Genomic DNA, 16,383 nt, shown 5'->3' with positions numbered 1-16,383 from the left:
GAGAAGCCATCGCTGACTGCCCAGGCTGGGTCCCATAGCCCCTGGGCATCACTTTACCCCACACCTGCCATTTCCTATTGAAATGACCGGTTTCTGTGCCTGCCTCCCCCATCTGACCGTGAGTGGCACGGGGTGTGCCTTATTTGTCTTGGAACACCCTAACCCAGTCCCCGCCGGCTTGGCCTGCACCCGACAAGGAATGATGTCAGTAATATCTACCTGCTGAACCGAAAGGAAAGCAGGATGGAGCCTGCAGCCTGTGGGAAGAAAGAAAGCAGGACAGACCCTGGGAGCTGCCCTGGATAACTAGGTGATGGCAGGGTTCAGTAGAGAGGCTGCAGGCACCTCTCACACCAGGGGAATCAGTGCCCCCAAGGCCCTTGACGCTTAGTCTAATTATCACACTCACACTGAAGTCTATGATAGGCTGTATCTCAAACCAGAGCAGTGGCTCCCTAAAGTCCGGGGGAGTTGAACTACCCCCCGCAGACAGAAAAGTTTCCCGAAAGGCCCCTCTCCCTGAGGTGGATAGCTCCTAAGGACAGACCGGGGAGTGTGGGGTCCTGCATGGGCAACAGAAGTGGCCAAGGCAGGACAAGCATTTGGGGCCAGGGAGGAGCTGGGGCGCGGTTGTTACAGACTCACCTTTCCATTTGGGCTGGCCTTCTTGAACACCCTGCAGACAGAAAGCAAGAGAAAGCCAGGATTAGCGCATCCCACCAGGGGAAGGCTCCTGCGGGCCTTCCCTGGGCAGGACAGAGGGCAAGGGCCTGGAGGGCTTCCAGGCACCATCCAAGCCTTGAAAGCCAGAACAGCGTCTGGCATAATCAGATCCCAGCACCTCCGGCGCCCACCCAAACCTTCCTTATTGCCGTTACAGCTTTTGTTGGATCTGGCCATGGCCCCTCGGCCTCCTCCTCACGCAGCAGGCTGAGGGAGTCTCTAAAGATATGTCACAGAATACCACTCATTTGCTCAACGTCCTCCCAGCTCAGGCAGAGGAAAAGCTTCTGTGTGTGGTGTCCCCTGCCTCCTTTACCCTTGGGCTCACCTCCCACTCTCCCCCACCCCTCCATTCACACTGCCTCCAACACACCAGGGTGGGGCCTGCCTCAGGGCCTTTGCTCTGGCAGTCCACTCTCCCGGGCATGGTCCCCACAACAGATCTGCTTGCCAGCCCCATGCCTTTCTGTGACGTGGCTTCACTGTGGCCTCCCCTCTCACCTCCTCTCCTCCTCTGCCTCTATTTTCTTTCCCACAGCACTCACCACTGGCTAACCTACTACACGAGCGACTTGCTAATTTACGCTTGTCTGCACTGCTAACATGTCAGGTCCAGGAGGCAGAGATCTGGGGTCTTTCTTCTCCACTGAAATATCCTGACCTGAGCATCTAGAACAGCGTCCCTGGTAGGTGTTTAATAAATCTGTGTTCATGCATGGCAGGTACCAAGCACTCAACAAATATTAATAGAGTGAGTAAATGAATGAATGAGTGAAGGAATCAAATGAAAAACTGAGGCCCAGGAAAGGTAGGAGATGTTCCCATGGCCACACAGCAGAGCACTGGATGTGCATCAGGCAGACCCGCGGCCCCCAACCCTTGCAAAGTGCTTGCTGGGCCTTCTAGAGCACACTGTGGTCCCCATCAGCGCCCCCACCCCATCCTCTCTCCCCGCTAGGCCTGGGAGCTTGAGACCCCCTCACCTAGCCCCCATCATCTAGCCCCAGAATTGCTCACAACACTGTTGGGAGGAGAGAAGAAAAATGAAAGAGGCAGAGCCTCAGAGACTAGAGAAGGTGTTGGAGGAGGGAGCAGGGAGGGAGGGGAGGAGGGAGAGGAGGGGAGAGGGATGCTGTCCTGCAGGCATGAAAATAACAGATGGAACGAGAGATGAAAAAACAAACAAACGAACACAAAGAGAAACTCACAAACAGAGCAATGGAGTGGAGGGACAGAGCAGGCCCACAAGAGGCCCAGAAGGATCCACACAACCCACATGGGTTCCCCGGGGCAGGGGGCGCAGCAGGTATCCAGGGCAAGGCAGGGTGAGGCCCACAGTGCCACAGTGACAGTTGCTCGTCCCAGGGGGGTGTCAGGGGGTGGCCCTGTGCTGCCTCCACAGCACCTCCTCCAACTTCTGGGGCCCAAGGGACCACAGACAGGTCTGAGCCTGGCTTGTAAGGAGGGCCTGGTGCATCTCTCCCCCACCTCCCCTGGTTCTGGGCTTTTCTCCTCCTTATAAATATTTAGCAGTGTTTGGAGTGTGAAAATGCCACAGTCAGCTGGGGTGTAATAGTTGCTAAAGTGAGAAAAAATACAGATCACATGGTTTGAACCAGCAGCTCCCAAGTGGACCTGCGGAGGAGACCAGAGAAGGGCCACAGGGCCACAGGGACCCCCAACTGCTTTCAGAAACCTCAGTCTAACTCTCAAGAGCCTAGGGTCTGACAGGAGAGATCACAACTGCCTGAGTTATAACTGAATCAGGGAAATAACTGAGTCAGGGAAGGCCATTCCAGTGATCCTTGAGAGGGCCAAGGGGCACCCTCACCATGGGAGGGGACTGAGGGCCAGGCTGGGAGGAGTGACAGTCAAGAAGGGAGGGACGGAAAGAGAAAGGGCAGTAAGACAGAACTAGCATTTGTTGAGTGCCTACTTGTTTCTTACAACACACTGTGAAATGGGCATTATAACTCCCACTTTACTGATAATGAACTTGAGGTTCAGAGACATCTGATCATTTGTCCAGGAACACACAGCAAGCAAGAGGCTAGTCAGGATTCAGACCCGATTCCATCTGCGTCTAGAGGCTGGGCCCTTTATAGCCAACACTGCTGCTTTCCTAAAGCAAGTGTTTTTCATCAGCTTTGGGGAAAAGCAGAAAAGAGGAGAAATGAGAACTGGGGAGAGGAGGGGGGAAGAGATGAAAGGGTGAGTAAGGATCAAGAAGGAGAACGAGGGCAACAAGGGCAGGAAACGTGGCCAGTGGTGGGGAATGTCCCGATAACTCAATCAGTCCCTGGGGCCACCTGCTCAGGAAGCTGGGACTCTGACGGTTTCTTCAAACAACAACAGCAGCTTCCCATACCCTAAGCACCTGTTCCGCCCTAGTCATGCCTCTGAGTATTTTTCCCAGAACACTGCTGACCACTCAACAATCCCATTTCAGAGATGAGGAAATTCAGGCTCTGAGAGGTGAACTCTGTCTCCGAAATCCACATCCTTTCCACTCTGCTGCCCAGCCAAGCCCTCCGTGAAACAACCCACCGGCTTCCTGACCCCACCCCGGGGCGGGGAGGGGGGTGCTTCCAGTTCACCGGGCCCTGCCCTTGTGCAGCACCATATGGATGGCTTCTGCTGGTCTACTGCGAAGCACAAGCACAAAACGTGCAAGACTGCGGTCGAAACCAAACTTCTGGATTGTGGAATGGCTGGCTCTGCCTCACCCCTGAGACCCATCCATGCCCCGCCAGCCTGATTCTCAGAGTCAAAGCCGGGTCTCCTAAGAGAAATACCAGTGGTGTCCTCGCTAATTAAAGCTCACTGGAGACAAAGAACAGAAACCCAACAAGGGTGGCTGGAGGAAAGGAGGAGGGGGTATGAGAAGGAGACAAAAATCTCACGGGAAAGATGCACAGGCAGAACGCAGGAGTGCTGGAGTCAGGAACGGGGAAGCCATCAGCCCTTCAGGCGGTTGCTCTCTCTCCACCTCTCCCCCTGGGGCTGCATGTTCTCACGCTGCTCTCCGGTCGGCTGCTCCATGGTCTCTGGGGACCAACTCTCTCTGCTTACTCAGGGCTTTTCTGCTCCTCCATCATTTTGGCTTGCATGTGGCTCTCACTCCGACCCTGTTTCTACTCTGCCTCTCGCTCAGCTTCTCACTGTTAACTGGCTGAATGGCCCAATTCCAAATTCCCAGGAAAGGAATCTGATTGATCAGCTTGGGTCAGGTGCCCCATGCCTGGACCAATCAGCTCTGTCTAGGGCGTGTCATGTGTTCCACGAGGCTTGAGCAGAGGAGGGCTTACAGAGCGGTGTTTTACGAATCAGGGGTCACAACCTATTAGCTGATAATGAAATCAACTTAAAGAGTTGCCACCAGCAATTACAGAATAGAAGATAAAAGCATGAGACGCAGATAACAAGGGTGTAGTAGATATTACTATATTTACCAATATTCCATTTTCCTCTAAGGCTGGGCAAATTTCTCCAGTCCTGTGAAATTAGACATGCCCATATGGCTTGCTCTGGCCAATGAGATAGGACTAGAAGTGCCCCCATGTCACTTCCGGGCAGAAGCATTTAAGGGCTAGTGCGTGTATTAGTTTTCTGTGGAGCCTGTAACAAGTGACCACAAATTTAGTGGCTTAAAACAACATACACTTAGCTTACAGCTTTGTAGTTCAGAGGTTCAAAATGTACCCCACTGGGTTAAAATCAAGATGTTGGCTGGGCCACATTCTTTTCCAGAGACTCCAGGGCTGAATCTCTCTCCTCACCCTTTCCAGCCTCTGGAGACCACCCACATTTGTCTCACGGCCTCTTGCTCCGTCTTCAAGGCCAACAGCAGCAGGTTGCGTTCTTATTACATTGCCTCATTCTGACCTCTTCTGCCCCCCTTCTTCTATTTTTAAAGACCTTTATGAATACATTTGACTCCCTAATTTAAGGTGAACTGGTTTAGCAACCTTAATTCCATCTGCACCCGTAATTTCCCTTTTGCCAGGATTTATAACATGTTCAAAGGTGTCAAGCATTAGTATGTAGACATATTTGGGGAGCCATTTCTTCTGCCTACCCTGCCCTCCTTCCACTGCCGCTGAAACCAGCAATGAGTGGATTCTGTCAACTAAACACCAGGGCTCTCCTGTTACATGATAGGTGTGTAACATGACAGAAAAAGAAAGCTCTCACACCGCTAAGAAATGGGTGCTGTTTGTTACTGCACTTCTCTGGGCTGATACAAAAAGTATTATTTAGTAAAACTTTCATTTTAGGTCAGCTGAGTTACAATGTTAGATGAATTTCGTGTTGCAAATGTTTTAATTTTTTAATCCACTTTTCTAGAGAAACACGTCTAAAATGAACATGTTCTATCAATGCCTGTGCAGTTGGTTGGATCCTGTTTCCTGATTTAATTCCCTCAGGCTGGTGCTACCACGCAGGGAGGCAGGTCAGCTCTCCAGTAACCAGCACGCTGGCTTTTCCAATGAGTCCCACTCCCCACCTGCAGCATGGGATACTTGCTGATCAATTTTAATATTCTGCTGCCCTTCTGGGAGCCACCTGTCCTCCCAGTGTCCATTTGTGCCTGCACCATGAAGGTACCAGAACAAAGTACTTTCCATGATAGATTACCCAAAAACCAACAGTTTTTGGTACAGCCAAACAATGGAATATTACATAGCACTGAAATTATTCTTGCATCTTTTGTAACACAGGGAAGTGCCTATGATAGAATATTAAGCAGAATAAGTCAGGATTCAAAACAATATATCTGGCATGAGCTCAACCCTATACTCAATAAATACCAAAAGAAACAATGGGAAGACTTAATGTTAAGGTGGCAATACTTCCAAAATTGATCCACAGATTTAGTGCAATCCCTATTAAAATCTCAGCTGGTACTTTTTTTTTTTTTTCCAGAAATGAACAGGCTGGCCCTAAAATTCATATGGAAATGCAAAAGCCCAGAATAGCCAAAACAATCTTGAAAAAACAAAATAGAATAAAGTCGGAGGACTCACACTCCCAACTTCAAAAGTCACTACAAAGCTACAGTAATCAAAAGTGTGTGATGTTGGCATAACGATAGACACATAAATCAATGGAACAGAATTGAAAGTCTACAAATAAACCCATATATTTATGGTCAATTGATTTTTGACACAGGAGCCAAGACAAGTCAATGGGGGAAAAAACGCAAAGCAGTCTTTCAACAAATGATGCAGGGACAACTATATATCCACATGAAAGAATAAAACAAAGTTAGACCCCCCCCACCTCACACCATATATAAAAATTAACTCAAAATGGATCAAAGCCCTTAATGTAACAGTTATAACTATGCAACTCTTAGAAGAAAACTTAAGTGTAAGTCAACATGACCTTGGATCAAGCAATGATAACCTTAGATATGATACCAAAAGCATAGGCAACTTACAAAAAAGAGATAAACTTGCTTTTATTGAAACTAAAACCTTGTAAGCTTCAAAGGTCACTATCAAGAAAGTGAAAAGACAGCGCCTAGAATAGACAAGATATTCTCAAATCATGTATCTGATAAGGGTTTAGTATGCAGGATATATAAAAACCCTATTATAATTCAACAATAAACAGGCAAATAATCCAATTAGAAATGGGCAGGGGCCCCCCGGGTGGCTCAGTCGGTTAAGTGACCGGCTCAGGTCATGATCTCACAATTCGTGAGTTTGAGCCCCACCTCGGGCTCTGAATTGAAAGTACAGAGCCTGCATTGGATCCTCTGTCTCCCTCTCCCTCTGCCCCTACCCAGCTCCCACTCTCTCCCACTCTCTCGCTCTCTCTCAAAAATAAACAAATGTTACATTTTTTTTAATTAAAAAAAAAAAGGGCAATGGATTGGAATAGACCTTTTTCCAAAGAGGATATAACAAGTGGCCAATAAGCACATGCAAAGATGTTCAACATTATTAGTCATCGGAGAAATGCAAATCAAAGTCACTTCACACCCACTATGATACCTACAATCCAAAAGAAGACAGTAACAGTGTTATCAAGGATGTGGAGAAATTGAAACCCTCCTCATGCATCGTTGGTGGTAATGCAACACGGTGGGATCACTTTGGAAAACAGTTTGGCAGTTTCTCTGAAAGTGAAACACAGTTACCATATGACCCAGCAATTCGATCCCTAGGTACATACCTGAAAGAATTGAAAATAGATGCCCACACAAAAACTAGTGCAGAAATGTTCATAGCACACACTGCTCATAACAGTCATAAAGGGTGAGGAAGAAAATCAAATGTCCAGCAATTGATGAACGTATTTTTAATGTGGTATATCCATACAAAGAAATATTATTTAGCTATAAAAGGAGATAGCATACAGATTCCTGCTACAACATGGACAAACCTTAAAAACATGTCACATGAAAGAAGTCAGACACAAAAGACCACCTATTTGTGTGGTTCCATTTACAGGAAATGTCCAGAACAGACAAGCACATAGATACAGAAAGCAGATCAGTGGTTGCCGGGGTTGGTGTGAGGGGGAAATGAGGAGTGGCAGCTAATGGGCATGGGGTTTCTCTTTGGGGTGATGAAAATGTCCTGAAATTAGGGGCGCCTGGGTGGCTCAGTCAGTTAAGCATCTCTTGATTTTGGCTCAGGTCATGATCTCATGGTGTGAAGTGGCCAAGCCCCAAGTCACTGGCTCTGGGCCGATAGCGTGGAGCCTGCTTGGGATTCTCTCTCATTCCCTCTCGGCTCCTCCCCTGCACATGCATGTGTAAGCTTGCTCTTGCTCTCTCTCTCTCTTTCTCGCCCAAAATAGACATTTTTTAAATGTCCTGGAATTAGACAGTTGTTCAATCTTGTGAATATACTAAAAACCACACCACTACATTTTATGCAAAAATTCGGAATATGATGGTATATAAATTAATTATATGTCAATTAAAAAATAATACTAAAACAAACCCCTGAAAATAAATGAAAAGAAAGGAAATGTGCCTAAATATTAACAGGGGTTGAAGGAGACTCCCTCCACCCACCAACCCACTCCTTGATAAATCTTATTTTTCTATGTTGTATAATAAGCATAAATTACTTTGCAAAGATGCCAGGTTTTCTCTAACAAGATATGTTGCAGGTCTTGGTGAAAGGAGAGGCTGGAAAAAAGAAAACATTGCTAGTAAAGTAGAGAAATACGGATCCTATTACTCTGAATCCTTTGATGTTAGAGTCTCTCCTTCTGCAATTTTACGATCCAGAGTCCATAAATCTGTGATATGATCCCTCCCAGGCCTGCTGTGCTGTCTTCTGCTCAGCTATTTCTTTCTCCAGGAAGCCTTCCCTGACTCCCTCTAAGTCCCACACCCAGTGGGGAGTCACAGCATCTCCCACACTTTGTGATGGTTTGTTTGCTCACTTTCTGCTTCACTTAACATGAATGAGAGCACAGATCTCATTTGTGTTATTGACACTGGATCCCCAGGGCACAGCATGGTTCTTGGAGCACAGTAGGGGCTCTGTAAATAAATATGGGTTGAATGTTGCTGAATGAACAAATGCTCTAAGAGAAAACTGCCAACAGTGAGGATGGAGAAGGTTTAAAAAGATGTTGGTTGGTGATGATCCTTTGCTCTAGGTGAGCAGACTCTAGAGATTTCTTCTTCTGTCTATACTTCTCTTTGGCTGTCAGGATCAATGGGCACCAGGCTTAGAAAATGCTTCACAGGAGCAGTGTCCCAGCCCCCATCAGGCTGAGTCAGGAATACAACCAATGTATCTAAAATGGGCCCCTGCTCAGCTTTGATAAAGTTCTCCCACTTACCACTCACCTACCCACATTCACACTGCCCCTACTGCTGCCAGGCTCTGGGGGCACTAAGGTGAACAATTCATGGTCCCTGCTGATGAATGACCCTGGTATACAGCCCAGTTAGAGAAAGCCACCAAGCACGATGACCATGGTGTACTAAGCTCTCCTTAGGAGTCAGGTACAGTGCTAAGCAATTCACACGCTTTGAGATATTATGTTTTTCCATCTGGATATTCCCATTTTTTAGACCTAAGACTCCAATAAATAACTTATCCAAAGTCATGAAGTCAGTGTCAGAAAATACACATAGGAGAGAAAGCCCATGAATGAGCCGCCTATGGGAAATCATTTAAACGAAACGCGTCTTACTCAACAGCGGGAACCTCATCCTGGAGAGACTATTCACGAGTGTGCATTCACGACCAGTGAACTGAGGAAGCGCTGGGAACAATTCATTCCTTTATGAGCATCGGAAAGTTCGTGGTGGGGAAAAATGCTATGAATACGGTGAATGTGGGAAGACCTTCAAATATTACTCAGTCTTCAGTCAACATCAGAAAACTCACACAGGAGAGAAACCAGGTGCCAGTTGCTGTTCTAAGTAAGCGTGTCATAAAGATGAACTCATTTGTTCCTCCAACAACCTTAAGAGGAGGTGCGACTACATCCCCGTGTCAGCAATGGGGAAACCGAGGCACAGAGAGAGAGTCGAATTTTCCCAAGGTCACACAGCCAGTAAGGGGCAGGGCTAGATACTGGAGCCGAGGCGGTCTGGCTCTAGAGACCACACTTCTAACCATTCACACAATAATAGTACCTTGTAAGTGGGACTGTGTGGTTCTGTCTGGCAAGGCAGGAAGGTCTTCAAGGGAGGAGGCAGCAATGAGAAAGGCCTTGAAGGACATTCAGAGATGAAGAGGTGGCTGAGTCCACGGGGTGCTTGGGAGACAGCAGGCAGCCTGGTGTGGCTGAAGTGTGTCCTGTGCGCCTGGGATGAGCACCAGGGAAGAGGATGGGCCAGAGAAGGGTCCATTCCCTGCCCAGATACTCACGGAGCACTTCTACGCGCCAGGCCCTGGGCTAGGTGTGAAGGGTCTTGACAATGCCAAGCTCAGGGACTTGGACCATAACCAGAAGGCAACAGGGAGCCATGGGCATTTGGGGGAGGGAGAATGACTGGCCAGGGCTGTATTTTGGACGAAGACGTGCCCTAACCCCGTAAGTTTCCTCCACCTCTGCCCCAATGGCAATCATGACTCAGTTGGGTAGGGTGGGGACCACACAAGGGGGCATTCCTTCTGCCCTACATTTTGACCCACTTTCTGGGTGTGAGAGCAGTCATCAGGGAGCAGGGAGGCGTGAGGAGCAGGTGGCTATGGCAGCAAAGAGGTTTCTAGGGCCCTTATCACACACTCCCTGGTAGCAGAGTTATTTGTGTACGAGCTTGTCTGCTCTGCCAGAATTGAAAGGCCCTCCCTGTGTCAGAACATTGCCTGCCTGTTTACCCACCATTAGTGCACCTGCTTGTCAGGACAGCCCGGAAGGGGGAAGGAGACAGGAAGACAGGAAATGTCACCCTCATTTCACAGATTTGGAGAGCCTGAGGGAGCACGCTACAGGCTGCTCCATTTGCCAAATGGAGAAATCACACCCCAAGGGAGGGAAGAGCCTTGTGCCGGGGCCCGGAGTGCAGAGTCACAGGGAGGAGAGAGCCCCCGGTTGCCGGTGCTCCTGTTGCACTGCAGCTCAAAACCAAGCATGGCTCCTTTGGGCTTCTGCATGGCTCTCTGGGCACGGTGGCATGCCTGGCAGGGCTGAGAGGCGAGGGGTGGTGGACGGGGGCCCTGACCAAGTCAAGCTCCCAGGCTCTGGGCTTCACATTGGCTTCTGGGCACACAGCAATTCTTCCAGTCCCCTGTCTGCGTTCACATGTTCGCTCTTCCGGCCATGATCCATACTCGTGGAGATTTCCAGGGGGTGCAGGGTGAGGAAGGAGGGGAGCCACCAGGTGGCCGTGAACAGAGGGGAGAGTTTCTTAACGGAGGAGCATGGCCCGTTTGCTGGTAACCTAGGAAGCTGGAGACCTGAAAGTCAAGGGCTAATAAAAATTTCAATGAGTGGGCTGGCAGCTGGACCCCAAAGAGCCCGCAGACAGCACCTGAACATTCTCCAGTCTTCTCTAGGGTTGAGAGAGGGAAGGGAGGGCTGCTGGTGCAGGAAACAGTGCAGACCCTAAAAGCAAGCAGACCCTGCCTGAGTCCTGTGTGACCTCGGGCCAGTTTAATACCTCTCTGAGGCATACTTTCCCTCATCTGGAATATTCGGGTGATATCTACCTCACAGGTTGAAGGCACATAGAAAGACTTGGTACACAGTAGGGAATTGATCAAATGAAGCCAACATCATTGGTAATATGATGATTATTGTTACCACCTTTCCACTGGCCAACACTGTGCCTTGCTTTTGGTGCCCAGGGGACAGTTCCTGCCTAAATGTCCCTCAAGTGAGAAGGCCTTGGGGTGGGAAGAGATGGTTATGTTACCCTTGCTGGAGACAGGGAAGTTTTTTAAATTGTCTTCCTCCCAGTCTCAGATGGAAAACAATAGTTTATAATATGATGGTCTCTTCCCAGTTTAGACCCTCACATTTCAGATACCTCTGGGGACATGCCCTATTTCTTCTTTCTATAGAAGCTTCTCCTTCGGTTCTCCCAACGGCAATCCTTTCTTCCCTATGTCACCTCATCCAAGAAGCCTTCCCTGACTGCTTCAGTCAGTGCCTTTGTCCTGAGTCCCCTCATCTCCAGAGGGGCTTTGCTTACGCCTCTCCCCTCCCTCCTTCCCTTCTCTCTTCTTTCCATCCATCTTTCTGACTTCCCTCCTTTCTTTTCTTCCCTTTATCTTCCAGTCTCTGGGCCTGGCATTGTTCTTATCTCCTGCAGGTACAGGCCCCTGCACCCTGTCCTCAGGGCACCTACACTCTGGAGCAGGGAGGCAGATGTTCTATAAATACACAGACCCTCCCTCAGAAGCACGGCGGGCGGGCGGGTGGGATGAGACGATGGACAATGTCTCGCTCGGTTCCAGGCATAAGACAGCCACCCACACACATTACCGCCCCTCCCCTCTTCTCCTCTCTCCAGCGCCCGTGTCCCCTCAGCATCCACATGGGCCTGCGCCTCTCCTCGCCTCAGTGACAGCCACGGAATGCTGAAAAACTGCAGAGAGCAGAAACCTCTTCCTTCAGTCATTCATTTTCCTTGGTACATAGTCAGTGCTAAGTAAATATTTTGAATGAATGCATCAAGGAGAGCCAAACCCTGAGCTTGAAGCTGGGGAAAAATAGGACTTGGGCCAAGTGGCCAGTCAGAGGTGGGCAGCCTGGCCTGCAGGATGGGACGCGCCGCATGGGCTTCAGCAGGAGCCCGGGCCACACAGGGTGGCCCCAGACACAGGGGGTCAGATTGTCCCAGCAGAAGTCTTCATTTAAAGTTTCATTTGTCTGGGTTTGGTGTTTTGTTTTGCCAATCTGAACATACAGACTTCCAGGGTTATAGAATAACATATGAAAATGAGATATTAATTCAGAAGCATTACTTTTTTCCTCCTCTTACATTTCACTAAACATCAGAAGAGATCACCATGGCAACGCCTCACCCACTCTGTTGACCACCTTGGGGGCGGGTCAAAGGCTGAGAGCCCTCTGGGGTCTGGGGCTCTGTTCAGACTGTAAGCTATGGCCTAAGGTGGCGGCTCTTTCCTGAGAAAGAATTCTAGGGGGAAAAGCCCATGCCCTACATTTAGCCAGACATAGTGTCCTTGATGTGCTGGAGGGGGCTCCTATAGGCTCATAAGAGCCTACTGCCGTGTTTGTAGATTTTGTGAGCTGGTGGTTAAACACAGCCATTGCCAAGGCTCGCCACTGAGGGTGAATGTGCCCCGCGGGGGACAACTTGAAATGTCTGGAGACATTTTGGGTGGTCACAACTTGGAGGAGGGGTGCTACTGGCATCCAGTGGGTGGAGGTCAGGGACACTGCCTGCACAATGCACAGGTCACCCCCCTTCCCATCTCCAACAAGGAATCGGCAGCCCAAATGTTTGTGGTACTGATGGTGAGAAACCCAGATCTAAGCTTATGGTTTAAAAAAATGATATGAAAAACAAAGGGAAGACATAATCAAAGCTTACCACTTGCTATTTCACTAAATTTCCCTACGATGCTCTTGAGGCTATTGATGCCCACTAGATCCGTATGGTGGAACTAACGTATAATGGTGCCCTACCGTGCATCTCTTCCCAAGTCCGTGTTCGATGACACCACTTTAATAGTGTGAAATCCTTGGTGGGAGAATTTACACCACAGAAATTGGCAATTACTACACCACCACCACCGCCCCCCCCCCCGTTTTTTTCCTGAACAGCCACTTGTTACCAGTACGCCACTGGGCAGAGCCCTAAACAGAGAAGGGAATTCACAAGCCTGGTAAATGCTTCTAAGTTTCCAACCCAGGTAGATGGCTCAGCACCAGCCTGCTATACACGGTGTGGAACAAGGATCTAAACGTGGTGACGTGCACAAAGTACACATCTCATACACGGACACACACCATGCACATCGTACACACACGCACAGACACACACACTCTGCACATATCCAGAGGTACCACACACACACCGCACATCCTCCACATTATACTTACAGATGTCACACACACCACACGCGTAGAAAACACACACGCATCACACTCACCTACACTGCACACACATACCATACCTGCTTTACACCTCAGGCGCCCATGTACCCCACAGACACTTATACACACCGCAGACAGACCACTCACACAAATATAAGCACAATGTGCACCTGAAACACACAACTCAAGCACAACACCCCCCCCATGCCAAACACACACCACAGAAATACACATGTAAGTAGCCTTCTAGCTAGCAGAGAACTTATAGAATGAGAACAGTAAAAGAATGCCAACCTGACTGACCACAGTCTTTGATGTCTCAGTACCTTCACCTTTACTCCCTCCTCAGCCTCTGTGCCCCCCCCTCCCCCACACACCACCTCCCTACCAGCCTGCTAAGGTGAATGGCTCAACCCCCCCGCCCCAGGAATACCATCCAGTGGTCCTGTCTCGGTGCCCATTCCTCTCGGCTTCCGGAACCCCGGCTGAGTGGTTCCCTGCCCCTGCTCTGTGCCCAGCTCTCTGTCAGCTGAGCCCAGCTGGCTGTGGCCTCCAGGGTCTGGCCTCCACCCCTTCCCAGAGCTCATGACGAGCAGTCCCTGGGTGACTCCACCCACTCAGTCACTCGGCTGCTACTAGATGCTGGTAAGTCCAAACCTCTACCTCCAGCCAGACCCTCTCTGCCCCCACACCCGCCAGCCTTGCGACATGTCTACTCAGATGTCCCCCAACTCCTCAGACAAGTCCCAAACAGACTTTCCGTCTGTTCCTTGCCTAGGTTCTCTGCCCCTGCCCACCGCAAAGATCAGAGGTGCTCAATGCACATCTCATGAATAAAGGAAAAAATTATGTAAATCCTACAAAGAGACAAAAAAAAAAAACCCAAAACACCCAAACTTCCCTGGGAGGCAGAGAGGAAGTCTTACCCCATTTTACAGATGAGGGTCCTGAGTTTTGGCGAAGTTAAGGGACTGGCCCAGAAGCTGCAGCCAAGGAGGGCGGGGTGGGGGGGTGGGCACAGACAGGTAAGGCTGTGTTAGACCCAGAGCAGGGGGCTGCAGGCAGCAGCAGCCAGGCCAGGGCAGGCCCTTCAGGATCAGCTCTTGCCGGCCCCGAGTGAGGGGGTTAGTTACAAAGAAAAGGAAAAGGCGTTCCTGATACGCGTCCTGTTTCCTCTCCTCCTCTGGGCTTCTCAGGCCTTGGAGGGCGGATGTCTCTGGGCTGGCAACACTCAGCCTGTGCACAGTCAGAGGGTGAGGGTCTCCCTGGGACCCTTCCCCCCCACGCCAAGCAGTCAGGCCTGCATGAAGACAGGGGCTCTCTGGAGTGACCTCTCAAGTGTCCCTTCCCAGCCTGGAAGAGCCTCAACCCTCTATCTCCAGTGGAGTCTCATCACAGCCAGGCACCTCCTGTCCATAAGACTGTCCCATAAAGGCACCTCCACTGGGAAGCCTTCCATGTCACCCTCACTTGCTATGGAGTCCTTCTATAGTCCCCCTTCTCCCCTTCCTCCCTGCCCCACGGCCGTTGAGCCCATTACTCTGCCCAGCTTTCTGTGGCTGGTGCCTGTAGATCCCGGCTCCCCATAAATCAGGCAGGGGGTGGGAAGCAGGGAGGAGAGAGACAAAGGCAGAGGCTATAAAATGGGGCTTCTTGAGTGAAAGGACAAGATGAGCCTACCCCATCAGACAGAGGCCTTCCTGAGGGCAGAGGGCAGATCTCCTCTATCAGATAAAGATTTCCCTGAGGGAAATGGCTACAACTTTCCATCACAGGAGTTTCTGCAGGACAAAGATCATGCCTCTTTCCTTAAACATGGAGCTGCCAGAGGATAAGAGGGCTATGTTCCCTCCATTTTAAATAGGGAGCCCCAGGAAATAGAAGCCACATTCCCCCCATCAGACAGGAGTCTCTTCCCAGGGGGATGGGGGCCATGCCTCCTCCATTAGACCAGGAGCTCTCAGAGGGCACACTCCCACCTGCTGCCCCCACAACAGTCCTCAGAACAGACTTTAGCTCAGTCTAAGACACAGAGAAGGGCTTCCCTCTGGGGCAGAACTGGGGGGAGTCTTGCCCAATCCTCCCTTGCACAGGGTCCCATGCCAAGTTCCCATTCATGCCCTCAACTGAACCAAAGCTGCCTTGCCATACTGAAGATGGCCACGTGTCTGGGCAGCGGCCACTGGCCTTCTGTCCCAACCCAGGAATGTAGACTTCTCAAGAAATTTCGAAGGGGGCGACTGGGAGAGCCCTGAGAAGAGGACGCCCGGACAGGCCAGCCCTGGCCTGGATGTGACCAGACATGTGGGCTGGATGGGTCTCTGCTCCTGGCTCTGCCACCAGCTGGGCAAACCTCTTCCCCCTGTGGCCACTATCACCCCTCCCACCCCCAATCTCCAAACTCTACCATCACCTACTGCTGGCTGAAGTGGCAGGAGGCACAGGAGAGGAAGGACAGCAGGGCTCTTCCCAGGTCCCGCCCAGAGGACATCACTGGCCGCCCCAAGTGCTGGGTGCCGTCCCTGAGCCTGGTCCAAGCCGCCTTCACAATCCTCTTCCCTACGTGTGCCAGCTCCAGGGAGCTGCTATTAGTTAGCATTGATCCACAAAGTGCTTTGATGACACTGTCTATGAGCTTAGCCTCACACCCAGGGCCCTCGGGGCTAGGAGCAAGGGGTGGAAATGGAGCTGGGGACCCAGGCCACTGGGCAGAGTGACAGAACAGTGGAGCCCCAAGACCAAGGCCCAAACAAGCCCAGGGCCAGCACTCGGTAAATGTTAGCTGAATACATGTTCACTGAAAAGCTACCTTAATCTGGTAACTTAATCTGGGTATATTTTCTTATTAAGAATTATTATTGTTGTTATAAGTGATGCCCAGCACTTTTCTAAACACTGTATCAACTCATTTAATCCTCACAAGAACCCTGTAAGGTAGATACTCTTCCTCTTCACACTCTACATAGGAAGAAACTTAGACACAGAAAGGGTAGTAAGTAACTTGCCCAAAGTCACAGAACAAAAAAGAAATGGAAGCAGCTCAAACCATCTGCTTGATAAATTAAGAAGTAAAAATATAATAACAATGCCTCTGAAGTTTTTTAAATGTTTGTGTATTTATTTATTTATGAGAGAGAGAGAGAGAGAGAGAGAGAGAGGGCA

At 49.9% G+C, this 16,383-nt stretch overlaps 1 protein-coding gene across 3 annotated transcripts in view; it reads right to left on the bottom strand.

Annotated features, from left to right (window-relative positions):
- ARRB1 (arrestin beta 1) overlaps positions 1-16,383 on the bottom strand; it is a 76,198-nt gene that overhangs the window by 23,953 nt on the left and 35,862 nt on the right. For 2 of the 3 annotated variants that reach the window (XM_047071816.1, XM_047071817.1), the window contains one exon: positions 646-676. In XM_047071816.1, the coding sequence (XP_046927772.1) occupies positions 646-676 (31 nt within the window). Of the gene's footprint in view, positions 1-645; positions 677-3,626; positions 3,892-16,383 lie in introns of those variants that run through there. The other variant, XM_047071815.1, reaches the window with a different exon arrangement.

The sequence above is a fragment of the Lynx rufus genome, unplaced genomic scaffold (genome assembly GCF_022079265.1).
Source record: "Lynx rufus isolate CCGP_SWC_20201006 ecotype Redwood Valley unplaced genomic scaffold, mLynRuf1.p SCAF_9, whole genome shotgun sequence".
NCBI lineage: Eukaryota > Metazoa > Chordata > Mammalia > Carnivora > Felidae > Lynx > Lynx rufus.
Note: the sequence above shows the minus strand (reverse complement) of the source record. Positions and strands in the feature narration are given on the sequence as shown.